Source organism: Barbus barbus, assembly GCF_936440315.1.
Source record: "Barbus barbus genome assembly, chromosome: 8".
Taxonomy (NCBI): domain Eukaryota; kingdom Metazoa; phylum Chordata; class Actinopteri; order Cypriniformes; family Cyprinidae; genus Barbus; species Barbus barbus.
Window position 1 is genome coordinate 21,697,286 of NC_136736.1, and position 27,353 is coordinate 21,724,638.

At 36.3% G+C, this 27,353-nt stretch overlaps 3 protein-coding genes across 13 annotated transcripts in view; 2 read left to right on the forward strand and 1 right to left on the reverse strand.

The window, feature by feature from the left end:
- The window catches only part of LOC306874401 (prominin-1-A-like), a 41,792-nt gene extending 24,797 nt beyond the window's left edge, over nt 1-16,995 (forward strand). For 2 of the 11 annotated variants that reach the window (XM_079424423.1, XM_079424420.1), the window contains exons 5-27: nt 999-1,119; nt 1,313-1,376; nt 1,946-2,035; nt 2,746-2,769; nt 3,095-3,312; nt 4,360-4,434; nt 4,533-4,596; nt 5,027-5,186; nt 6,315-6,467; nt 6,618-6,741; nt 7,573-7,676; nt 8,402-8,486; nt 8,598-8,744; nt 8,821-8,892; nt 9,783-9,875; nt 10,354-10,371; nt 10,716-10,769; nt 10,954-11,034; nt 11,258-11,326; nt 11,427-11,516; nt 13,747-13,862; nt 15,667-15,702; nt 15,794-16,994. In XM_079424423.1, the coding sequence (XP_079280549.1) occupies nt 999-1,119; nt 1,313-1,376; nt 1,946-2,035; nt 2,746-2,769; nt 3,095-3,312; nt 4,360-4,434; nt 4,533-4,596; nt 5,027-5,186; nt 6,315-6,467; nt 6,618-6,741; nt 7,573-7,676; nt 8,402-8,486; nt 8,598-8,744; nt 8,821-8,892; nt 9,783-9,875; nt 10,354-10,371; nt 10,716-10,769; nt 10,954-11,034; nt 11,258-11,326; nt 11,427-11,516; nt 13,747-13,862; nt 15,667-15,688 (2,044 nt within the window). In that variant the 3' untranslated portion in view covers nt 15,689-15,702; nt 15,794-16,994. Of the gene's footprint in view, nt 1-998; nt 1,120-1,312; nt 1,377-1,945; nt 2,036-2,745; nt 2,770-3,094; nt 3,313-4,359; nt 4,435-4,532; nt 4,597-5,026; nt 5,187-6,314; nt 6,468-6,617; nt 6,742-7,572; nt 7,677-8,401; nt 8,487-8,597; nt 8,745-8,820; nt 8,893-9,782; nt 9,876-10,353; nt 10,372-10,715; nt 10,770-10,953; nt 11,035-11,257; nt 11,327-11,426; nt 11,517-13,746; nt 13,863-14,330; nt 14,403-15,045; nt 15,179-15,666; nt 15,703-15,793 lie in introns of all 11 variants that reach the window. The other 9 variants (XM_079424427.1, XM_079424421.1, XM_079424419.1 and 6 more) reach the window with 8 other exon arrangements.
- Nucleotides 16,996-17,305: 310 nt separating this feature from the next.
- On the reverse strand, nt 17,306-22,755 carry zmynd10 (zinc finger, MYND-type containing 10). Its single transcript, XM_079423019.1, has 12 exons — nt 22,579-22,755; nt 22,364-22,472; nt 21,483-21,599; nt 21,346-21,399; nt 21,035-21,187; nt 20,854-20,942; nt 20,047-20,138; nt 19,462-19,634; nt 19,056-19,181; nt 18,392-18,513; nt 18,157-18,282; nt 17,306-17,933 (listed from the first exon to the last, which is right to left on the reverse strand). Exons 1-12 carry the CDS (start codon nt 22,662-22,664, stop codon nt 17,834-17,836), a joined length of 1,347 nt encoding a protein of 448 aa, XP_079279145.1. The 5' UTR covers nt 22,665-22,755; the 3' UTR covers nt 17,306-17,833.
- A 2,787-nt stretch (nt 22,756-25,542) lies between these two features.
- fgfbp2b (fibroblast growth factor binding protein 2b) lies at nt 25,543-26,380 on the forward strand (the record flags this gene model as incomplete). The annotated part of the gene is made up of 1 exon (XM_079424156.1): nt 25,543-26,380. Exon 1 carries the CDS (start codon nt 25,613-25,615, stop codon nt 26,378-26,380), a length of 768 nt encoding a protein of 255 aa, XP_079280282.1. The 5' UTR covers nt 25,543-25,612.
- Between the last annotated feature and the right edge of the window lie 973 nt (nt 26,381-27,353).

The following is a 27,353-nucleotide window of genomic DNA, read 5'->3' on the forward strand; positions in this document are numbered from 1 at the left end:
ATAAAATGTTTATAATTACAAAAATACTTTTATTATACTTTTAAATATTCAAATGAATTTTTAATCAACATTTCTTTAATTCATTTGTATATTTTATATGAGAATTACTATATTTATTATATAATATTGATTAAAAATATCTGGGAACAGTACCTTGCTCTACTGGTCTGTTGCCAGGGAGGTCTATAATACTTGGAGAAGGCTTTCTGTTAACATTCCCATTCATACCAATGCTGTTGTTTGGCTAGTGCAGAACCTTGTATCTGAAATAATGTGTTTGAAATCTGCCATCTTTGTTCCAGGCTTTGTTGAACCAGTCACTTGAGCTGTAAATTTCACAAGACTAACCTTCCCTTCAAATATGTGTACTTTTTAGATACAAAGTATGCAAAATGTAATATGCCAAATTAAAAGGATGTCCAATACTTCATTATTCATGATCTAGCAGTTGAACAAATGCTTGGAAGTGTACAGCCAGTGGTTACTTTGCTTTCCCATATAGGGGCTACAAAGCCATCAAAGTTGGAGGATCTTTTCAAACATAAGGCTGATTGGGAAATAGCTGTCCAAAAAAAAAGAGAAAAAAATGCTATTTGTTTCCAGATGGTGAAATTTCTACCACTGGCTAACAAGGCCAAACTAACTGTACCCTAAACATTGACCCATGAACATTATGCAAACAGTTCAGGCTGTTCTTAGCACAACAACAGTACCACACTGTGGCCGTCTGATATTACTGCATGTCATGACAGCAATATACAAAGAAAGCATATCTGAATTGTGAATACATTTAAATCACAAACTCCCTCCCTGAGAGTGTGTAGAGTTTACATTAAATGCAATTTGGTGCACTGGCTTTATTGGTGATAGATAAACTGTCTAATTTACTGTTATTCCAAAATCTACAATTTCACTATCATAACAGAATTTCATAACAATAGGCCTACTTGTAAGCACATTATTTCACACAGTTTGTGTGTGTATTGCTTTGTTTACAGAGTGGGAGTGACAGTTGCCTACGCAGCAAATCAGAACATCACAAATCAGATCAAGAGCACCAGACGCTTCGTCGGCAGTAACATAAGAGACCTGAAATCTTTTGCCAACTACACACCAGTGGTAAGTCAAAAACAGGTTCAAGATGGTAGAGTAAAAGTGGTAAAATGTGTAAACAAAGCTAATACACTGACTGTTATTGTTAGCTGAAAAGCTGTGGGTTTAGATTCTGTGTGGGCCTGATCATAAGACACACATGAACATATTTTCACACACTAAAGCTAAAACTGTTTGTCTTTGTTCTTCTATTTTATAGCAACTAGACTACCTCTATGCACAGTACATAACGGCCAAGAACAGAGTATTATCAGACTTAGACAGTAAGTATTCTTACAGTATGTATGTATCATTGTGAACATTCAGTAACATTGAACAATTTGGGGTCTGAATGAGTTTTGCAATGTTTTTGAAATACAGTGAAGCAGTAATATTGTGAAATTTGATCACACTTCAAAATAACTATAAATAAATGTAATTTATTGCAGTGATTCCAAAGATTAATCTTCAGCAGTAATTATTACAGTCATTTTAATATGTCGGTTTGATGCTCTAGAAACATTACTTATTATTATCATTGTTGACATTTGTTTATCATTATCATTTGAGTATTTGTTGCTGCCTAATATTTTTTGTGGAAACTGTGATAAATTTTTTTCAGGATCCTTTGATGAATAGAGAGTTCAAAGACAGCATTTATTTGAAATAGAAATCTTTTGTAACAATGTCAATGTCTTCATTTTTGATTAATTTAATGCATTCTTGCTGAATAAAACTATAATTTCTTTGAATAATAAAAAAAATCTTACTGACCACAAACTTTTGAACGTCATTATACTTGTTGGAGCTGTGTTTACTAATTTGTTAATTCGTTATATTTGTGGTTTATCAGATATTGGGACTCTGCTGGGAGGACAGATTCATAATCAGCTGGAGAGAGAAGTGGTGCCTGCTTTAGACAATGCTCTTCGCATGACAGCAGGTGCAAAACCAATCAAATACACACGCTTCACTAAACTGGTCTTACTTTTTTTAACATGTGGCATTTCAGTGCAATCCTGAATAACCTGAATAAAGAAAATAGTAGTTTAATTTCACATTGTGAGATATAAAGTACGAGAAGTAAAACCGCAGCTGTTATAAAGTCACAATTACCAGAAGTCACATTTATGAGATTTAATGTCACAATTAAAGTCATACAGTTGAGACAGGACTGTATTTCCTTTTATTTCAGCTTATTTAAGGAGCAATTTGAAGTTATTTACTTACAATAGCTACTTATTATCTTCGTTCTTATTCTTCCATGGGGTTTCATAGTTTAATCTAATAAAACTAAAATCACAAAATAAAATAACAAACCTTAAATGCCATACCCTAACTGTTCACCTTCACAGTTTTTCATTGTCCTGCTCACACATGTGCACATTGTACAAGTACTGTAAGTATGCAAGAGAGGCCTGGACCAGAAAAAGCAATCCAAAAATACCTAATATAAATTATATAACAAAGAGAAATTACCAAAAGCAAAATAAATAAATAGAATACTTGTTAAAATGCTCATGACCTTGATGTTGCTACTACCATGCTCTACTGTTTGAGCTACAGGAACACCACAAAACACACACTCACGGTAATATTATTCCTGGTAATTTGTTCCTTTCTGTTTCTGTTGCTTGTGATTTTGGATAAAAGTTAAAGTGGAGGGTGCTATTAAAGGTAAAAGTCAGTGGTTTCACCCATGTGTTTTGTGAACGTAGAAATTGTGGTTGTTGTGCATCCTGTTGTTGTTTTAAGTATTATTGTGTATCTTTATGCATTGCTGCCATATTGTTTTGCATTTCATCATGTTTTTGTTTGATGATGAAATGAGAACCTTAATAGCTAAAGAAAAATCTGAAAAGACAAAAACACATTTATATAGAAAATGGCATATACATAGAAATGTTCAGTGATCAGTTGTGTATTTTCAGTAGTGTAATGGTTCATTTATGATTTGCATGTGAGTGTTGTAATGAAGGTGTTCTGTGTGTGTGTACTGCAGCCATGCGGGAGACCAAAGAGGCGTTAGAGAGTGTGACCACATCACTGGAGATCCTGCAGCAAGGGACAGGCAGACTCCAGAGCTCTCTTCAGTCTGAACGTGCATCTCTCTCAAACACACTCAACGACCCGGCCTGCTCTAATGGAGATGTAACACACACCTGCAACACCATCCGCGGAACACTCAGCCAGCTCGCTCTCAGCGCAAACTTTAATGGGGTAACACACACACAACCCATATATATTGTACATGTTTGTGTATCAGGGTATATAGGAAACTGTCAATTATTAGACAGTACTTTAAGATGAAATATATTTCTTGTTACTCTGTCTCAGTTTTATGTGCAGTGACAACAAAAAGTAAACCATTCTTACAGTAGGAAGATTTTGGAATCTCATAAAAAACTATTTAAAAATACTTATAAAGCATTTACTAATGCATTATTAAAATCAAAAGTTGTATCTGTTATTATTTAATGAACCAGAGCTTACTTGAATTAATAATGAACGGTTTTATTTTTATTAACTAACAGTAACAAAGATGAATAAATACTTTGAGAAAATTATTGCTCCTTGTTGGTTAATGTTAGATATTGTTAGGTAAAGTGTTGCCATCTTAACTTCTAACCCTAAACATGAATTTTAATTTCAGTGATGAACATCCCCATATTCCCGATTGTCAAAATCAAGTCCTGTCACATAAACTTTTGTTTGACCTTTTGTTAAAGGGGTCATGACATGAGAAACCAAATTTCCCTTGATCTTTTGACATATAAAAGGTCTTTGTATGTTTAATACATCCTGCAAATTTCATAACTTAAATGACATCAGCCAATCATAACAGTGGCTGATTACTGACCAGCCTTAAAGGACCCACCCCTTAAAACAGGTCGTTTTAGAGAGAAGGTCAGAATGAGGGTTGAAAGTCATTTTTCCACATATTTATTTGTTTATTTTAACATTATAAGTAAACCTTAAGGAACATATTAAAATAATAAAATCCATGTCATGACCCCTTTAAAGAAGCCATTTCACTTTTATTTCATATGTAATCACAGGGAAGAAAAGTTCATTGCAATTTGTGGTTAATGCCAAACTGAAATGCCAGTAAGCATTAATTACTTTACAGTCACGATCAATGATTGGCTGACTTGCTAGACAGTTGGAGGTGGTACTAATGGAAGGGCCATTGTCATTCTATAGAGAGCATTTGATTGGACAAAAATCTGTGTGGTTTAATTGTAACTTCTATGTGTCATCCAATAGTTGCCTGATGTTGAGGCACCTTTGGCCAATCTGGATGCTGTGCTTAAAACAGACCTCAGCAATATTGTACAGAAGGTCAGATGGGTCTATATTTAACATGCACCCACTTTAAGTCTCCTGTGATGTACTGTGACTGTTTTTTCACCTCCTTTTCTTTTTGTTTATCTCGTTAGGGCTACTCTTCCTTTAATGACACACCAAGGCTGGTCAGCGAACAAACGAAACAAATTGTGTCAGGTGAGGGCGTTCTCTTTATTATTTTCTCTAGCTCTGTCCCAAAACCTTTTGTGCTGCTTTGCTGCCTGCATAGGGAATATTGCCTATGATTCCTTAATGTGCTGCCTTCATAAAACCATTGCAACAGAGCATCTGTTGGTACTGTTATTAGGTCTACAGCTTTCTTTGTTCTCTTTCTCCAAGCTAACCTCATTTGTTCTCTGTAACTAAAGAAAACACAGAAAAACACTGAATATTATTCTGCTGTTGTTCTCATATCTGTCCTTTTGCATGCGGGAACCCATCTGTCTCTCTTTAAAAATGAAGCTCTACCCAGTAAGTTTTCCTTAACTATGTACAACATTAATCCTCACAGAGTTTTAGTGCTAGATGGAAAATCCCTCCATATCCACAAACACATATTCACTTTGTCTTTCTTTGTCTGTTGAAGAAATGAAAGGGCTGCTGGATAAGTCTGGTGGAGAGATAATTGGTTTCACAAAGATGTTCCCGATAGAACCAGCACTTCATAACTTCACAAAGTTCTTGACGGAGAGCCAGAAGAACATTGAAGCGTACTATCCACAGATCGACCAGCTGGACTTCAACAGGTACTTCTGTAAACTTTTTCTGGGATGTTATTTACGGGAGTGACAACCATATGCTGCTAGACAATTCTAGTAGCGACAAATACATTTTCATTAATGCTAATAGTGTGTGTAGAACCAAACTGAACTGGGCTGCATTTCCCAAAAGCATCGTATTCCTAAGTTGATTGTAGCTCCATTGGTTTCAATGAGTCTACGATGTACTTAAGCTTACGATGCTTTCGGGAAACGCTCCCCAGGTTATTAATGACATATTTAAAAGTGCAAAATATTTATACAATACCGTTCAAAATGTTTTTGAAAAAAATGTGATATTAGCTCACCCAAGCTACATTTATTTGATCAAAACCACAGTAAAAAATAGTAATATTGTTAATAATGGCAATATTGAAATATTCTTACATGCTTGAACATACTTATTTGGTGCTCTAGCAACATTTCTTATTATTATCAATGTTGAAAATAATTGTGCTGTTTACAGTTTTTTTCAAATGCTTACACACAAAATCTTTACTTGTCACACAATTTCTGAAACCTGACACTCAAACACCAGAACCACAAACCAAATCTGCAAAACCATACACTAATTCTTAGCCTTAGACTCAGTTTTTAAATTTCATAAAAACTTTTTGCAAAACACAACACACAATTCCCTATGTAACACACAATAATCGAACAGGAATTAATATTATGGCAAAGGTGTTTGCATATGTTTGCTTTTGAGATGTGTTTGTGATATTTTGAATGCAGTGCTTCATTTCGCAAGAGATGTGAGGCATTTAGCATTTTGTGTGTGCAATTTTTGGATTTGTGTGTAAAGTTTTGAAAAAAAGAGGCAAAGTTTTGGAAATGTGTGTTAGCAGCTGAAAAAAACCTGTAATATTTTGACGAAAACCATGATACATTTCTGGTTTTCAGGACATTTTTATGCATTTATTTGAAATAGAAATCTTTTGTAACATTATAAATGTCTGTATTGTCAATTTTGATCAATTTAATGCATCCTTGTTGAATAAAATGATTAATTTCTGTAAAAAAATGACTGACAACAAACTAAATATTTGTAGACGAATGCAGTGTACACTCTCACTTTCGCTCAATATGTCTTTATCTCTGTGTTTGTGTCTTTAGATGGATAGGGTGTGTGGTGATTTGCTGTATGGTTGTGTTGGTTCTGGCCTTTAATTTCCTGGGTCTGCTGTGTGGATCATGTGGTTATGATAAAAATGCTACACCAACAACACGTGGCTGTCTGTCCAACACCGGAGGAAATCTACTGATGGCGTGAGTTACAATGACAACACCAAAACAACATATACTGTATACAATAACACAATACCTTGCCACAAAGTGCTTATGACAATATATTTGATGATAGTTAAAGTTAGATACTAAAATTATTTTGCATTTTTGTTTTGTTTTCTTGATGGTCAGTTCTGTTGGCTTCAGCTTCATCTTCTCCTGGGTGCTCATGGGAGTTGTCGTCACCACATTTGTTGTTGGGGGAAACATAGAGAAGCTCGTGTGTGAGCCGCTGGCTAACAGACAGATTTTTAAGGTACTGGTTCATTACTTTATGATAAGAAACAACAATTTGGTTTTATGTTAATCAGCAGATAACAGCTTATATTTACAAAAAAGAAAAGAAAAGAAAGAGTAAATCAGCTATCTTGGGTCACTTCTTGCAAGTACAGATTTAAGCACAAACTCTTGTGTGTTTTTGTTTTTGAAGGAAGAAGAGAAACAGACCAGTATATTCTTAAATAACTCAAACACAACACTAGAGTCCTTGTATTTATGTTAAACTGTAGTTAAGCTTGGGTTGTGTGTGTGTGTGTGTGTACTTAAGCAAAAGTATAAAAATGGGGGTTGATAGTTCATAAGTAAATCTGGGTTAGTTTCAGATCATAGATAGCAAAGCATATACACACAAACACTTCTGACCTCAAATACATTTAGAAGATCCTACTCGTGGCTTATGTTATATACATGAATTTTAGCAAGTATTAAAGGAAAACAAATGTTTCTCTTAGAGCTGATCCTTTCACGCAGCACAGTTGCACTTAAGGCAACACATTTAGTTCAAATCCTGGCTTATGGTCCTGTCCTATCCTGTTCCCTCTTTCCACTATATATGTTGTCTTAAAAAGTAAAAAATGTGTTACCAAAATCCCTCATGTTATTATTACTCATCACAGTTTGTACATTAATATTTCTTTATTGGTGGTCCATATAGAATAAGAAAAGTCATACATGTTTGCAACAACACAAATATGTAAATGGCATTTATGTAAATCATGACAGAATTACCATTTCCAATATTTATGATTAGCATATGGAAAATTAACTTTTTGTCATATAAATTTGTGTTTTTTTTAATGCTGTTTAGATCATCGACACACCATATATGGTCCATCCTGCCAAAAAGAACTTCCTTGCTGGTATGCTGTTTCAAGATCCAAACATCGACCTTACTATTGGCAGCATGTACAGGTAAGTGTGTGAGCAAAGATCAATGCTAAAAATCAATTACAAGTAGTTAGTCTTGAAAAGCTATTCTGCCATCTGTTACTTGCTCTCATGTTGTTCCAAACACTTTAGGCTTTCTTCAAAATACTAATGAAGATACTATTTAGAATGAAACCTGAGAGATTTCTTTTCTTCCACTGAAAGTTCATTACTCTAAAACTTTGACACTTAAAAAGTTAATATCGACAATATAAATGTAATCCATATGAATCGAGTGGTTTAATCCATCTTCTGTTGTGGTCGCATGGACTTTCAATGGAAGGATTCTAGGTTCCATTAAAAATATCTGTAACACTTTAGTATAGCGACCAATTCTCACTATTAACTAGTTGCTTATTAGCATGCCTGTTATTAACATATTGGCTGTTTATTATAAAGCACATATTCTTCATGACCATATTCTACATCCCTAATCCTATCCAATACCTAAACTAACAACTACCTTACTAACTATTAATAAGCAGCAAATTAGTATCTTATTGAGGCAAAAGTCATAGTTAATGGTTTGTTAATAGCAAGAATTGGAGCTTAAAATAAAGTGTGACCAAAATATCATAATTTGTGTTATTAAGATAAAACAAAGTTCTGGTTTTGAAATGACATGAATAAATAATTTATTAGACAATGAATGCTGTTTACTCTGTGAGATGTGTTCACTCTCTTTTTTTACTTTTTTATCTTGCTCATAGAGATTGTTATGAGAATAACGGTTTATATTCAGCTCTACAACTGGAGACCAAGTTCAACTTCAACAAGTTTCTCAATGCCACAGTGGTGCGTGAGCAGATTTAAGAAAGACAAAAAGCATTTAATGTATTTTTGTGTATATCTACATACTGAGCATGACATCAATTCTTTAACCATGTGTTTGTGATTTCTTAACAGTATAACCCGGAACTGACCAATATATTTAACAGTGTGAATGTGGATCTCCAGGGGATGTTTCTTCTGGAACAGGAGGGCAAAGATAACCTCATTGACTTTGCCAACACAGGCATTGGAGATATCGACTATCAGGCTTATCTAACTGAGGTAACCAACACACTCTCACAGACACTTACAGACACAACAACCCAAGACATTTGAATGAGAATCATTTGATTGACAGGTGAATAAAGGAGTGACAGTTGTGGATCTTTTGTCCTATGCAAATGAACTTGAAGCTCAAGCAGACCAACTGGTGAGTCAAATACAAATCACTTTCAGTTAGTAATGATTCCTGCCACTTCATGTATAATATTGGAAGATATTAGGTTAGGTATTATTTACTGTATGTATCAAACCAAGTGATGTCAGTTAACACCCAGAGGCCAGTCTCTGGAACATTTTGAAACTTTTTATAGTGATCTCCTCTGCAGTGTAGAGGGACACAAGCACTTCATTCATTTAGAGGAAAACATACAGCTTCCCATGTGCTTATGGGAATATGACTGAGGGTCTTTTACAGCACTTGGGCATTAAATGTTGGTCTGAGATGTGAGCCTGTTTGTTAATATTGCAGTTAAATAAGTCAAATTCTACCTGTATTATTGTAAGTCTTTGCCTTTTAAAGTAGGAGGATGACCCAGACCCAGCCATTAAATCTTAAAATATAAAAATTCATCATACATTTTTTAAAACCGTTATCTATAATCTACACAGAGTGAATAAATGAATATTTAATGAATGAAAATGATTTATGACAATTTGCAGAAATACAGCTGATACAGTTTTAGTTCTATTTCCATAAAGACCAACAATATTGCAATAATTAAAATACCATTTAATTGTATTTGTTTAGGGTTAATAACATTCTAGCTCTGAAAATAGCTTTAGATTATTTCATCTTACAATTGTTTTCCCAAAATGTTTCAAATTTCCAACATGCAATGCTGTTAACGATGTAGTAAATATGTTTCTGACCTTCAGAAGATAAAATACAAAAGTGATAGATCTTACAGTAATTCTCTTGTGATACATGTATGTCCACTGCTGAATTTGTTATTGGACAAATTAAACTAGTGAAAGTCATTTTTAATGTGTTTTTTATGGAAGGACAGTTCTATTTCTTTCTCTCTATCTTTTTCTTAGCCACGAGGAGCTCTTGAGAATGCACTTAAGGGTCATGCCAGCAGTATAAGACAGATCCACAAAGAACAAGTGGTGCCAATGGAACAGGCTATGGTAAACATGCACACACACACATACTGTACACGCACGCGCACACACACACGCACTACATTAAGGAATTCCATAGACTTCTGTTTTTTAAATACAGCTAGTTATAAATACTATAACCTAAATGTAACAGAAAACTTTACAATGTAAAAAAGTATTTACTTTATTTTTATACCATTTTTATGATGATGATTTTGTGAGATGTAGCTCATTTCTGAGAATTTTTTTTTTTTACTGTAGTACAAAAGTACTGTAGGTACAAAAACAAACACACAGAAACTGGCGTATGTATGGTTTACGGGGATACTCCATAGGCATAATTGTTTTTAGACTATACTAGTCATATTTACTATCCCTTAACACCACCCCTAAACATAACCCCCACAGAATTGTTTTTTTTTGTATGTTTTCAAGCTGTTTATGAGGACACAGGAAATTTTATTCTAAGTTTTATTCTTTATTCTTTTTTTTAATGGAACCAAAGAAATTTGTGAAAGCAAGGGTAAGCCAACAGTTGGTACTGTGATGTGATAATCCAAAAAATGAATGTTTTCTGAAAACTATTTTAGTAAATGTGGACGCAGTTTGTGTTTTAATAAATGTTTGTGTTTGTAAGTGTCCTCTTTTTGGCTCATTGTGTTTGTGTTTGTGATTTTTCAGCATCTGTAATTCAATGACTAAAAAATGGGTTCAAAAGGGCACACTTGAGCCTATAACTTACTGAAAAGATTTAAAAGAATTAGAATTAAAGAAACCAGTGACTCTTTGAGGGTTGACTAGATTGTGAGTGATTTATGTAGTATTTTATATTTATTTAAATAGAATGTACATGTTTTTTTCTTGTAGGGCACTCTAAGTCAAAGCATTAAACTGCTTCAGAAAACATCCAGAGAACTACCTGTAAGTACAGTAAATACACAAATCTTTATGTAAAAATTTCTATATAATAAATGGCACTTGGTTTTTGATATTTGTATAATGCAATGACATTTATACATTATTATGAGTGGATAAGGTGTTCAAATAGATTTATAAATAGATCATGTGCATAATTATGTGACATTCCTCGTGGTTTTTCCTCTAGGTTAAAGTGACAAATGTCTTGAATGCCATCGAGGAATTAGAGTACCTCATCACTAACAATGCCTCACATGTGGTCAAACAGGTACAAATACATTTATTTCATTTATTAATTTACTGATCACTAATCTTGATCTATACAACCATAGCCTGCAAAAAACAAACAAAACTTCATTATTTACCTTGTTTTAAAGATGTTTAGTTCTTTACAGCAATACTGGGGAAGATATACATTATATATTTTAAGGTCAGTTATAAATGCTCTGTATGTATGTTTTTTTTAACAGTTTGTTGTTAATATGTCACAGGAGACTGATAAATTCATTAAGAACATTGTGGGATATTTTTCACAATATACGGCGTGGGTCAAGCACTCTGTGAGTATGCTAATACAAGATAAAGTCCAAAAGAGCAGCACTTTGTCATGTAACACTGCAACTTAATCAGTTAAACTAATGTCTGTCTCTGTATGTGCAGCTGGAAATGGAAGTTGCCCAGTGCAAGCCCATCAGCAATATCATAGACTCACTAGAGATCGTAGCCTGCAGCTTCATCATTGACTCAGTGGTAAGAGATACAAAACCGCTTTCACACATAACACATACAAGAACCCACACTCATGAAACATAATCATGAACATGTGCAGAATATGCATGAATGTTCCTAAACACACACACAGATCAAGATTGACAATGTTCACATTCAGTGTTCACGGCGCGTATGCTTGTGTGAACTGAAACCATGAACTTGCAGAATATTCTCCAAAGGCAAACTCACTTTTCACACAAATAATTTCCTACAGCATGTGTGTTCATATATGTGTCACGGTGCACACACGAGGGAGGAACCAGGAACACGCAGACGAGGATATAACTTCAAATAATATACTTTACTAGGACAAGACATCAGGACAGGACAAGGCAAGGCAGACACGGACATCAGACACCGGGGTTAACGAGTAGACCAGACGAAGTTTAACTGAACAGACAGGACTAATATACACAGGTAAATCATAGATAACGAGACGAACACGGCTAGACAAGAATTAACTAATGATTACGCTTAACAAGGACAGGAAACAAACCAAATATGGGCACAAGGGGCAGGAACACATGACACACACGACAGTTCCCTGACATAACTCCCCCCTCCCGAAAGGCTCGTCCCGAGCCTTAACAGTTCCATCGGGGAGGGGGGGTGGGCGCTCTGGAGGCCTCTCAGGACAGACACGGACCACAGGACGGGGACCTCCAGAGCGGAACAGACAGAACCCATGGCAGAGCAGGGAGCTCAGGAGGCCATGGCAGGTGGTAACTGTGGCCATGGCATCCTTCTTCGGCCCACCCACTCCACCCAGAGCTCTACTACCCCCCCCCAAAATTTCCATGGGGAATCCAGGGGGTATCAGGAGCCCTCCGGGGCTAGACAGACAAAACAGTACAAGACACGACAAACCCTCCAGGGTCAGACAAACACGACAGGACATCCCACAGGAACCAGAAGCCCTCCTGGGCTGGCTAGGAAGCTGAGTCTTCCTCTGGGCATGACGAGGAGTCAGGGGCCCTCACAGGGTCCCTCAGCGACCTCCTCCACTTCTGCGACAGGGGGGGCAAGCGGCTGCGACTGGCCTCCATGGCCACAACTCAAGGAGCCGCCTGCCCCAGACGAGTCTCCATGGACAAGACAAAGGTAAGTTTAAAATGTTCCTGTGGGCACAACAAACACAAACACGGCTCTCCTGGCCGTGACATGTGGACTTGATCCACGGAGAGGGTTAGAAACGGCGGCCGGCAGGCTTGAGTCAGCGGCAATCCGGTGGGCTTGAGTCAGCGGCAATCCGGTGGGCTTGAGTCAGCGGCGGACCGGCGGGCATTGAGTCAGAGGCGGACCGGCGGCGTGCACAGGGAAGCCGCGGACGGCGGCGTGAATAGGGGGAGCCGCCGACGGCGGCGTGAATAGGGGGAGCCGCCGACGGCGGCGTGAATAGGGGGAGCCGCCGACGGCGGCGTGAATAGGGGGAGCCGCCGACGGCGGGTTGGCTTTCCCCACGGACGGCGGACTTGGTGAACCGCAGGTAGCGGCGTGACCTCCCGCGAACGGCGGGCTCGGTGTGAGCGGCGAGGTTGGGAGCCGCGGACGGCGGCGGATAGCTCCACGATCGGCGGGTTGGATGAGCCGCGGACAACGGCGAACTTCTCCCGCGATCGGCAGACTGGAGGGCTCGTGGCCAGTGGACTCGCGGTACTCGCGGCAATCCTGCCGAACTCCCACGCCGACATGTCGTGGGCTAGGGCAGAAGGACAAGTGGCGACTTCCATGCCGCGAGGGACAAACAAAACAGGAACAAACAAAAGACTCTTCAAAACGAAAAACAAAACCGAAGTGAAGGGGCGCCGCTTACTGTGTAGGTCTGGTCTTCTGTCACGGTGCACACACGAGGGAGGAACCAGGAACACGCAGACGAGGATATAACTTCAAATAATATACTTTACTAGGACAAGACATCAGGACAGGACAATGCAAGGCAGACACGGACATCAGACACCGGGGTTAACGAGTAGACCAGACGAAGTTTAACTGAACAGACAGGACTAATATACACAGGTAAATCATAGATAACGAGACGAACACGGCTAGACAAGAATTAACTAATGATTACGCTTAACAAGGACAGGAAACAAACCAAATATGGGCACAAGGGGCAGGAACACATGACACACACACGACAGTTCCCTGACAATATGCCTGTATAATTTCAAGAAAATTATTTATATGAGCTGTTTATTGTGTGTTTTAGAACACATTCTGGTTTGGTCTGGGAGGATGCTGTTTGTTACTCATTCCCAGCATCATCATGTCAGTAAAACTTGCCAAATTCTACCGCAGGATGGACACTGAAGACGTCTATGATGAGTGAGTGCATACATACAGTACTTGCTGAATTTATACTGAATCACCACAAGATTGTGCTACCTGTCATATGTGAAGTGAAATATGGCAGCTTTTTCTAAAAGACATCACATTCAGAACTGCAACTAAACTGAAATTTTTTCATTTTTAAGATTCGAGGAGATTCACTCCACGCTTGAAACAACCTTGTTTCCTTCTTTCAAGAATCATCTTAAGTTTCTTATATCCTAAAGTTCCATGCACTCATATTTTCCATATTCTCCATCTGTTCACATTCTGATAACAAACCACTTCTATTTTCGCATCTTTTCATCTACATCTTTACTTTTTCACTTATCATTGCACATTAAAATTGAAAAATACCTTTTTTTTTTTTACTGAGACCATGATGTCACTCTACTGACTGTAAATCATACATCTCATGCTCATTTTATAAGCAACTAATGTTTACATTCACTGTTTTATTTCCAGTAGTATGGATGTTGTTGTAAGTGGTTATCATAACGAGTCTTTATATGGCATAAACAACCCCGTGATGAGCAGGTAGAGTTTATTCCATCTCTTCATCTCTGCATGATAAAATCAGTATTAGCTGAAGTCAATTGTGTGCATGTGCACCTATATATACAGTATGCATGTGATATCAACATGAGCTGAATTTGGACACCAAAAATATAATTATCAGATTCTATTATTAATATATACAATATATATTTTACTAGGTTAATTAAAAATGAACAGATATATGTCTTTCATACTGTACATGATAATATTCTATTGCCTGAATGCACTTTAGCATGTAAAACTCTGGTTAGGTTTTCTTTTTTTTTTTTTTTTACATTTTTATGTATTTAGTTTTTAAACAGACAAAATATCATAGGTCTGTTGTTTCATTGGTCAAAGTATGAAAATAGTTGCATGAATTTCTAAATTGGTGGACTAGTTTTGATACCCCAAAGTGAATTGATCTGTTTCTATAATTCATTTAGTTTTTACTAAAATTTAATGAAACTAAATGAAATGCACGCATAGTGAATAATGTAATAGCATGATATTTTTTCCCCAGCATCCATCTCTATCCATCCACCGCATGACAGTTTTCTGTTCTGGAGCTAATTGAAAGATATATTTTGTTTAGATGTGTCTAAATTACAATGAGTTTTCACAATTAACCTGGATTTTTCAGCTATCCATCCTATGACACAATGAGGTGGTATCCTCGGGCCTCAGCCCCCCCAAGACAGCCTGACTGGTGACACAAATTCACACACACAAGCACACTTTCACATGGGGTATGCAACCGTATATGCATCCTACAGGTACCAAACCTTTTAACAGTTCATCTGTTGACCTTCTTTCTGTCTTTGCATTGATATGTCCATACGTCTCCTCTGAAAACACATTCGTTCATGTCAGCGTTCATCTTGTTTTAAAATTTCTCAACTTCTCAACTGACATCTCAACTTGAACTTTTCTCACTTTGTATTCATTCATGGTCAACCACCATTACTTTATTAAGACATTTGTTGTCCTTCTTTCCATCTTTCTACTTTTCTCTGTCATCAGGAATTCACCATCTTTCCATGTTCTACACAGTCCTGTTTATGTTCCTCATAGTTACTTTCAATTAATGTTTCACTGAAATCATCCGTGTTGTCATTGATCTTTCACATATTCTTCCGGTAACATCGCATGACTTTCCATGACTCGTTTATATCTTACTCTCAATCTTTGTATAAATTAAGTCATTGGAAATATTGTCATTTTTGTTACATTTGAGTAATATTTTCTTCTTTTTCTTCTACAGTGGTACTGAGAACTGGAACTAAAGAGAGTTTAACAGGTAAGACAATAACACTCTTGTCACATGTTATGGTTTTTAAGATTTTAATGAATTTTTTTCAGTCTAGATTGATTGATCATTTTGTTTTTAGTCAGGCATTGTCATTCTTAATGAACATTCTGAGGACAACAACCGAAGATGGAAAAAAGGGAATATAATCAGTGAAAATTGAATTAATAACAGTTTATTCCAGTTTCTAACAACAATACATACTCAGCATATTCTACATACAGTTCATCATACATGGTAAACAGCAATGTGCTCTTTTTATACACTTTCAACAAATTTTTGAAAGTTTTGTATGCATTTTGTTAATATCTGTTTTATAAAATGTCCTTTAGACAATTGTGGTTACATCTAGATTTTGTATTGGTCTTTTTATCATTTGATATAAAGGGGCAAGAAGGGTCTGGGATGTCAGTCTGCGCACTGTGATATTGTCTTGTCAGTTATTGGTCATGAAACCAAATGAACCAAACATCTCAAGTCAGAAGGTCAAAGCAGCTTCTATATAAAGTATTTACAGTAGAAAGTCAAGTTCTTCATGTATCAATTTTTCTTAACAGTTGTTCTGTGAAATGTTAATTTTTGTACATTTTATTGTTCAGTGAATGAATCAAGTATTAGTTTCAGAAAAGTCTTATAGTAAGAGGAAATTTGATAACTACGTTGAATGCACTGGAAAAGGCTCAATGTCTTGAAAGACAAATTAAGCCAATGTCCTAAAAGACTTATTGATCCTGTATGTTTAAAATATCAGTACTTTTGATACAAGACAATAATTACACCACTAAAAACAAATAACTATTATAGATCAATTAATTTTTGGTTTCTTGTTCTTGTCTTTCTGTTTTCTTATTTTGAGTGTCTTATGTATTTGATGTTCTTTTTGTGTCTACTTCAATACAAGAAACTGAAAATAGTTTTAACATGTCCAGTTTGTAATGTACTGTAATTTCTTAAAATGCCGGTTTCAGTACAGCATAGAGTGTTCATACAGTTCCACATAGTCCTTTATTGCATAAGCCAAAGGCTTTTCTCATGATATACCAAAAACGGTTTGTGAATGAAATTTAAACTAAATTCCAAATCTGTTACTGATACCCACAAATCCAAACACCTGTGTGCCACTGTATGCATGTGTTCTTTGGCAGTGGTACAGAACAGATCCCCAGGGTCTTGTTGTCACCCATGTTATGAGCCTCAAAGGCACTTGTACCAAGTGTTTTGGATTTTTACAATGTTAACCCCACTGGAATTGGAGGCTGTGTTACAATAAAAACAATCAGCTCAAAACGGTTTGTGTTTGTGTTTTGTAAAAGGTACAGATACATTAATACAATTTATGCCACTTTTGCATCCTTTTTTAGTGTAACAGGTTTATTTTAGTATATAGTAATATGTATTAATATTTAATTTTTAAATATCTATATAGTTTTTATTCATTTTTTATTTCAGTCTAATTTGAGTTATTTTAGTACAACAATTTAGGCTAATGAAAATGAGAAATGTTGCCTTGGCAGCTAGCTGAAATAAGTTTGTTTTTCCACATATTATTTCAGTTCACCTTTAAAGTAACAGAAATGTTTGTTCCTTTTTTTTTCTAACTTTAATAACCCTAAAGATTGAAAGATCCAGTCACCATTCATTTTAACTGCATAGAAAACAGTGGCAATAATATTGTTCAAAATTTCTCCTTTTTGTTTTCAAAACAAAGGAAGTCATTTACAGCACATGCAATAAAAATTTTCAGTAAAAATCAATGTGCTTGTATCTCAAGCGTAGTTTAGTCATTAATTCAGAATTACAGCACAGTATGTCAGTATAAAGATTATAGTGTTACAGTTAATTAATCAACTAAAATGTGACTATTGTTAATAAATGATGTAATTTCTAACCATGTTCATAAAAACATAAATTTACAAAGAATATGTACTTATTAACTTCTTCAAACAAACAATATGCAAACATAACAGCTAAGGACAGAACTGTCAGAACAGTTTCTTGTATCTTTTTGTCCTTTTCTATCAGTGTCCATTAAATTTGACAGTTTCATAGTGGATGTGTTCTTTTGAACTTGAGTGTCCCCCAGCATCACTCTCTCAGCCCTTTCATTTATTAGTCCTGTACTTCACCTGCTGATGTTGGGTTCCTCCTGTAGTTTTTGTATGGCCTCTGCCATGAGTTTGCATGCAGGCTTGTGCTTGGGCCAGTGTTTCACCTGACACTCTCTACAAAGAAAGTCCAGACAAATAGATTTATAAACGATAATATAATCCTGAACAAATAATGACAAAGCCAAAAATTAAGGGGCAATTATTGTATATTACCCTTTTCTTCATCTAGTTTATAAATTAAGAAATTAGTATAGTAAAGTAATTTATTACTCCGTTAACGTTGTTAAATCTGAAAGACTGAATCATTTTGGTAGAAAACAAACACATGTTATTATACCTGTTGCAATACCACTCTCCCTGACAGCGGGAGCAGCGTTTTGCACCTGTTCTTCCACAGGCTCCACACTTGGGTTTGTCTGAGATTAAACTCTCCATCACGTCTAGATTATATGTTTGAGCCAACCTGATCAGAAGGGTTAAACAGTATATATGCATACTGTTAGACTAACATTTTATAAATGATTTTCCTCATCCCGCACAAAGGACATTTCAAGATAGACATCAAACCTCACCTGCTAGCTTGTTCTCTTAATTCACTTTCAGAGGGGTTGAAAACATGTGTCACTTGGTATTTAGCAATGGCTTTCCACTTGTTGCTGTTCATCGTTACAATATTATTCCATATCTCTGGTACCTAAACAAACAAGAATTTTGTTGTTCTAAAGTTTCAGGTTGGTAAGATTTTAAATGTTTTTAAAGTCTTTTATGCTCATCAAGGCTTCATTAGTTTGATCAAAAATAGAGTAAAAACACTAATATTCTGAAATATTATTAGAATTTAAAATAACTGTTCTATTTTAATTTATTTTAAAATGTACTTAATTCTTGCGATAGCATAGCTGAATTTTCAGCATCATTACTGCAGTCTTCAGTGTCACATGAAACCATTTTGATATGCTGATTTGCTGCTCAAAACATTTTTTTATTTTTTATTATTATCAATGTTGAAAAAGTTGTGCTGCCTAATATGAAAAAAGGGTCACTTTTAGGATTCTTTGATAAGACCCCCCCCCCCCCCCCCCCCAAGCATTTATTTAAAATAAAAATCTCTTGTAATGTATTGTCATTTTTGATCGATGTAACGCATCCTTGCTGCATAAAAGTATTAAAAAGAAAAATCTAAAAATCTTACTGACCCCAAACTTGGTAGTGTACTGTATGTGTATGCTGGAATACCTGCTCCAAAATGAGATCTTTTTTAGGGGCTGCTGGATCTGTGACAGCAAGTTGACCGAGAAATTGCTTGAGATCAAGTAGATTTGGTAACTGATCTATCATAACCTCTGTCAAAAACCTACGAAGCTTGATAGAAAGAATTACATGACAGACATAATTTATAAATAGACTATATATATATATATATATATAAGACAAGAATGATAAAATCATTCAGCCTGTTACAAAGCTGATTAAGTGCCTTAATTGTTTGGTGTTTCAAATACATATTATTAAGCTGGTATATTGTTCAAATGTGCAGGCATGTTTTTATATTCTAATTTACTATACTGCAAGAGTCCTATACTGGCCCACCCAGCAATGCTATTTAAAAAAAAACTATTTTTGCCCCTGTGCAAAATCTTACCTTTAAAAGTTGTGTTTTGTTAAAGCTATTGAAATCATATTTTCGTTGGCAGTCTGGTTTTAGCAGCAGGTTCAATAAAGCCATCCACACCTGGCCATCATGTTTACTCAACTTTAGCTGATCTTCAGGCGGGACAGTTCTCCACTTCCCCTCTGTGTATTTTTCTAGTGTTCCTACACGGAAGAAAAAGACTATGTAGTCAAAAATGTTACTGACCAACCCAACCTTAGCAACAGTTGCTCTCTGCCAGATCAGACAAAGCTTTGCTCTTTTCTAATGTAAGTCTATGCAGGTATTTGGATAGATTGAAGCATACGTTTATGCAAATTATTACAAATATGGTAATTCCAACCTGCAACTGTGATTATAATCTTTCTTAATTAAATTTTGTAACAATTTATGAGCACTTTTCCTTGCAGCTCATTGAAATATTTGATCCACTTCTATGAGACATTGTGTATTGCTGTTCTGTAATTTGATTCTTATGTATTCTAATCGTGAGAGGTCCTTGAGTGGGAAAAAAAAACAAATAATAAGAATTATTATATATATTCAATTTATATACTGTATGCTTAAAATACTAACCTCTGTTCCAGGGGCAATTTTCCACCAGCTGTACCAGAACACAGGGCATATTATGAGTGCACAGCATCCTTGAGAGCACACTCAAACCCAAACTACATTAAAAGGAGAAATTTTAACATTCATTAGTAGGCATATGTTTTAAAACGGGTTTTAAATATGTATTTTGTTATTTATTTTATGTAAAATATTTAAAAGAATAGTTCACCCAAAAAATGTATTTGCTAAAAAAAATTACTCAGTCTCATGCCATCCAAGATGTACAGTAGATGAGTTTCATCAGAACAGATTTAGCATTACATCACTTGTTCACTAATGGATCCTTTGCAGTAAATGGGTGCTGTCAGAATGAGAGTCCAAACAGCTGATAAAAACATAATAATATTCAACAAGTAATACACACATCTCCAGTCCGTCAGTTATTGTCTTGTAAAGTGAGACGTTGTGTGTTTGTAAAAAAAACAACTCCTAATTAGGGCATTTTAAACCATCACTTCTGGCAAAAATACAAGTCCATAATCCATATTAACACTTTCTCCAGTAAAAACTTATATTTGGACTGTTTTCAATTCTAAACAGAGCTTGATCTGTGCACACCTCTTCTGATTCAAATGGGACAACATTTTTCACTGCAGAAAGCAATATTATGAAATATATATATAAATATATATTATGAAATTTCTCCAAATCTGTTCCAACGAAGCAGCAAACTCATCTATATGTTGGATAGAGAAAATATTCAGCAGATTTTTTTTTTGGCTGAAGTATTCCTTTAATATTGTCTCTTTAAATAACCAGTAGCTTAGATACCTCTCAATGTGATCAGTGATGTAGCAAAGTACTGACAGAGCCTTGATCGAGATTTCAAACTCTAACATGTCACTTTGTCTTTGCAGATCCTGCAACAAACAGTGTACAAGTTCTGGTAAATGTAATGTAAATTATGCTCAAGAGAATGAGTTAGAATTATATGTGCTGTAGTGTTCTTCACCTGTACAGATGCCGTGTCTGACATCTGTGCGTGTGTACTTCGGTCCTCAGTTGGGATCTCTCCAGCGGCAGAGCGTCCTGCCAGTAATGTGAGTTTGCGATGACAGTAATCCACTAAATCAAGTACACTATCACCAGCAGCCTCACTGGATTCCTGCATGTGCAACACATCAACATTTAGGCATTCTTACATTGCTATCATATTAGAATGTGGTCTAAGTTTTTGGGTCATGTACGTTTGCTGCAAATTTTTGTTTTAAACCACACTTTCAGATATATAAAAAACATGTTTCTCAGTGAGGATGTGCTTACTTTGTGGTACATAATTGTCTCCAGCAGGTTTATAATGGTAGCTTCATGATGAATCTGAAATTAGGAGAAAATGTAATGACCCAAAGAGAAAATGTATCTAAATCATAGCCTGGTAACTTGAAGCTGAGGCCACTTACAACCATGTGGAGTAGAAATGTGCTCTTTGGATGAAAGTCCTGGAGTTTGGAAATTATGGGAAACACTTTATGTTTCCAGACTTCTGTAAGTATCATTGCATGCACCAGTGTGGGTATCTGGAAGAAGTACAACAACAGCAGCTGTTATTCATTTCAATTATTTCATCTCTGTATGCTAAAAATAATCTTTTTCACAACATGAGAAAGTAATGTGCCAGTGGGAGAGCTGAACTATGATCAAGTAATACACTACCATTAAAAAAATTGGGGGTTAGTACATTTAAAAAATATATATTTTTGAAGTCTCTTGCTTATAAGGGTGTTTTTATTTTACCAAAAATACAGTAAAACCTGTTTTTTTTTTTTTTTTACCATTTAAAGTACCTGTTTTCCTTTTCAATGCATTAAATTAAAATGAGTTAATTCTTGTGGTGTCAAAGCTGAATTTTCAGCAGCCAATACTCCAGTCTTCAGTGCCACATGATCCTTCAGAAACTGTAATTGTTTTTAAGTGTCTCTAGTCTGTTTGTGCTGTAATATTTTGTGATGAAACTGCTGCCCATTTTATCCAGGACACTTTGCGACGGAGATTTTTTTATCTCAGAGTCTCTTCTGGTTAAATAAAGGTTAAATAAGAACATTACAAATAAAACCATTCGAATATGCTGATTTGGTGCTCAAGAAACTTTCCTTATTTCTTTGAAAACAATGTTGAAAACAGTTATGCTGCTTATATTTTTGTGGAATCCGATATACCTTATTTTCAGATTTCTTTGATGAGCAGAAATTTTAAAAGAACAATATTTAAAATCTTTCGCAACATTATAAACGTCTTTACGTTACCGACTTGCAGAATAAAACAATTAATTTGATTAACTTACCTTTCCAAGAGAAACAAAGAGGTCTTTTATGAATTCCTCCTGATTGGCACTGGCATTCAGAATAGCTTGCATATTCAGCTTCTCAATGTATTCATGTTGACCAAACCACCTTTAAAAAAATAATAGAAATAAATAAACGGAATGGCATCGGTAAACTTTAGATTAAACTGGTTTACCTTAGTTTACCGGTACTTTTATATGAGATATTATCGTACCTTGGACTTCCGATATCGCGCAATGACATCTTCTCCAGACTTTGAATATACCCTTCGGCTTCTCCATGCAGAAGTACTGAATCCATCGCTTTTGAAAGCTCTCTACTGTATAATGTAAAAGTTTTATGTCTAACGTTACACAAACAGCGCGGATAACACCTTCCGTTCCGTCACTATGGTTACAGGTACACACTGAGAGCGGAAGTGACGAGCTCTAATCCCACTGAATGGTTATTTGAATGGAGGTGTTCAAATGGAGGTGAAAATGGTAATTCAATACAAATATTTAGAAATAATGCAAAAAGTTTTCTTTATTATTACCTTGTTATTCAACGGCCCAATTTCTGATGTATCATTAGCCCTAAAATGTATAACACACGGTCAAAAGCTCTCTATAAAAGCTTCCCTTTTAAATGCTGTTTATTTTTTTAATGCCATTTATAAGTTTTTTTTAAGCCTACCCCTTTTTAATTCTCCTAAATATGGAAGCCCAAATGACATTCATTTTTCTCTCAGATGCTGAAACAATGCATGATTTCACTGTACAAAGTATTAATATTATTTTTTATTTATTTAATAAGCACTGTTTCTTTTTATTGCTGTTGCAAGTTTACTAAATCTAAAGGGTTCAACAGAAATGTGCTACACTGACCATCCATCACATTTGTGACCCTGGTTCACAAAACCAGTCTTAAGTGTCAATTTTTCAAAATTGAGATTTATACATCACCTGAAAGCTGAATAAATAATCTTTCCATTGATGTATGGTTTGTTAGGAAAGGACCATATTTGGCCGAGATACTACTATTTGAAAATCTGGAATCTGAGGGTGCAAAAACATCAAAATACTGAGAAAAACGCTTTTAAAGTTGTCCAAATGAAGTTCTTAGCAATGCATATTACTAATCAAAAATTGCGTTTTGATATATTTACGGTAAGAAATTTACCAAATATCTTCATGAAACATGATCTTTACTTAATATCCTATAAAGATCATCGGTGCAAAGATCATCGGTGCCCCTCTCCCCTCCATCCTGGACATCTTCCTGACGCGATGCTCCAGCAAAACCAACAGCATAGTGAAGGACTCCACCCATCCCTCCCACAGTCTCTTCCAGCTCCTACCATCAGGAAGACGGTACCGGAGCATCAGAGCCCGCTCCGCCAGACTGCTCAACAGCTTTTTCCCCCAGGCTGTGAGAGCCCTGAACTCAAACCACCCCGCCCCCCTCTGAAACCCCATGCAAACCCCTACCTCCGGAACATGGACCACCCCCCACCCCAAACCTTACCACACCAAAGAAAAACTGTATGGAACTTTAATTTTTTTAATTTATTTTATTCTTATTTTTTGTGCAATTCAAGTGTGCTACACACAGGTGAGTGGGCCTGTACAAACCACCTGTAGTAACACACTCTCCTCTATGTGCACTATGGACACTTTACACTATGGACACTCTCCTCTATGTGCACTATGGACACTTTACACTATGGACACTTACACTTTACACTATGTGCACTATGGACACTTACACACACTGCTGCGTGTGCACAATCTCACAATATATGTATGTTTACTCAGACTCAGCAATATATGTATGTTTACATGCTCATGCACTACAAATCATCCTGCACTGTTCCCCAACCAGCTGCTGACTCAAATGTCTCTCTTTGCACATGTACAGTATTTCTGAAGCATTCGTATAGTTTGTATTTTTTATCTTCTATTTTTTAGTTTGTATAGGGTAATATTTATGTGAAGCATTCGTATAGTTGTATTTTTTATCCTTTATTCTTTTAGTTTGTATAGGGTAAATACTTATATATAGTATACTTATAGTTAAATCTGTCAGTAGGTTAGTAGTGTAGGTTTATAGTGTTTTTTACTTCATTGTTGTATGTCTGTATTTATGTAGCACCGTGGTCCTGCGAGACACGACATTTCGTTCCACTGTATGTAATAATTTTGACCCATACAATGTATTTTTGGCTATTACTACAAATATACCCCGACTTAAGACTGGTTTTGTGGTCCAGGGTCACATTTTGTCTTTGAGTTACTACAAGGTTGTTAGAACACTACTACACACATGCAGAATAAAGTACAGAAAGGTAAGTTTTACAGTAAAGGCAGTATTCTATAAAACAACACACATATGCACAAAACTTTTCTTTCTATGCACTCTTTTATTCTAAATTCTAGTACATGTAGTACTTCACGTAAACCAGATGTTAACCACACTGGTTGAAGGCAAAGTAGACAAAACATGACTGGATTCCAGGTGAATGACTCTCCTTGTCTCTTTGCCTGAAACTAAAACGTCATTCACATCAATAGTCAATAGCCCACTTATGTTAGCATGTATGATTATATAATGAAGACCATGAAGGATCCATGAATGTAACCACACGCATGTCCTTCACCTCAAACCATCAGCACACACTCAATGAAAACGAACCACAAAACCATTTACACAAAGATCAACACAATCTCATAGCAGCTTAACTATTTTACATTTTGGTGGCTAATTTGTATGGAATTCATTCATATGATCCGATTTGAATGTTTTTGTACAATCTGCTTACATCCCAGCGATGGTTAAGTTTAGGGGTGAACCTTCATGCTTTTTTTTTCTTCCCTAAAAATTGTAGGTTTTCATTATGTGATTTCATACAAATTCATACAAAATCGGGCACCTTGTTATGTTTTCCTGTGAGATTAGCCGGTGCTTTTTTTCACACTCATGCACTCTCAATCAAAATCACTTGCACACCAATCCCATCTAGACTAAATTGCTCTCACACACACTTCTCCAAATATTCCTACAATTAGTTCTTTCAGGCAGCTCCAGACTGGAGACTAGAGGCCCCCCAGTCTGGAGGGATGTATGAAATCTGACTGGAGACTAGAGGCCCCCCAGTCTGGAGGGATGTATGCAATCTGTCCTTCTCAAAGGCCCCTTTGTGGGACTTGTATTTATAAAGCCAGCCTGCATCTCCAACACCTTCACTGAGTCCCTTCTACAAATCCATCATGAAAGCCGTATGCAGCGCCGCTTTCCTTCTGGTCTGTTTTATTTGGGCCACTAACGCTCAGGCTCAGAACAGCAATAATCAGGGGAACAGCATCAACCACATCGAAAGCACCCAAAACAGTCGACAGCAGCAGCCGCAGAAAGGAAGCATCTGGGATGAGCCCATTCGTTTCAACACCAAAGCAAAAGATAGCTGCTCCATGGTGATCTCCGGCCAGACCAACTTCACCAAGCTGCGTGTCTCCTGCAAGGGCAAGTCGTACTGGTGCGATTTCCTGGGCAAACCTAACCTATGCAGAGCATATAGCAACAACCCTCGGCACTACTTTACTCAGATCATGTGGGACATGAGGAAGCTTCACAACGCTTGCCAGGGACCACGGGTCTACAAGCCACAGATGTGCCGCTCTGCTTCAGATGAGGTCCAGATGGTGTTCCATGCCTCTTGGCCCAAAATCTCCATCCCAAAGCCTACACAGGCTTCCCCGAACCAGCAAAAGCAACAGCAGCAGGTCAAGTCCAGCATCACCTCTACCAAACCTCCAAGCTCAAAGCAGCAGCCTAAACCCCAGCAACCAGCCAAACCAGCCTCCAAACCAGTCAAGCCTGCCATTACCAAGTCTCTTCTACCACGTAAACCTGTAAAGACCATCACAGCGAGACCCACTGTGGCAGACAAGAGTCAAGCAACCAAAATGGCAGAGGAATACTGCTGGAAGAGTCTCCAGGGCATCTGCACATACTTAATTAGCTGGTTCCAGAATTAATTCATCACCACCTCTGGTAAACATGTCATTATGCTTGTATTATTGTATGTGGAATCTAACTCTAAATCATGTGTAAGAAAGATCTACCAACTATATCTGACTGTAGCAAAAATAAAGCTTGAAGGAACCACATTACTCTGATGAACAAACTGTAGGCTATTTACTTAAAACCAACTCCTGTTATTGTTAACTTTGGCTTGAGGACTAGTACAAGACTAGTAGCGTGTATTCAGCAGATGAAAGACTAATTCAGAAGCTTTTTAGTAAAGTTGTGGCGTATGCAGTGGAAAGCAAACAGAAAGAAGGTTAGCCACAAAGCTAACTTAATTGATCATCAACTGCTGCTTTACACCCACACCCAACGCCGGCCAAATTTGAACCAGATTTCAACAGGAAATTTATGTTACACCTCAGAATTCTTCCAAAATAGCTCAAATTAAATTTGTTATAGAAGTAGATATTATTTCTATCCATTGTTGCTCATATTTTATTCTTTTGACCCCTTTTCTCCTCTCTGTAGGTTAACAGTGTCAGAGACTTTAGATTGTCAGACAACTGGCCAAGTGTTTACTCCAGAGACCACGGCTTTGTGTGTGTGTGTGTGTGTGTGTGTGTGTGTGTGTGTGTGTAGAAATGTGTAAATGTGGTTATGAATGCACTTTTGTGGTTATGTATTTTTCTATGCAAGTCAATGTACATGCTAAGTGACAACAGGAATGAAAGAAAGAAATTTGTAATATGTGTTTAATTAAAAGAAAAAACATTTCTTAATTCCCTGGGTATAATGTCTGAATAAAAATCTGTGTATTTGTGCTTGCTTTCTTATTAAAGTAGATAATGTAATGACGTAGACATGCAGTGGTGCACATGTGAACAATAATTGTGTTAGGATACATTTTTCACAATAATGGTCTCAAGGATGATATAAATCTGAATTTGAATCTGAATTTTGAAAATACCCTTTAATCTCAAG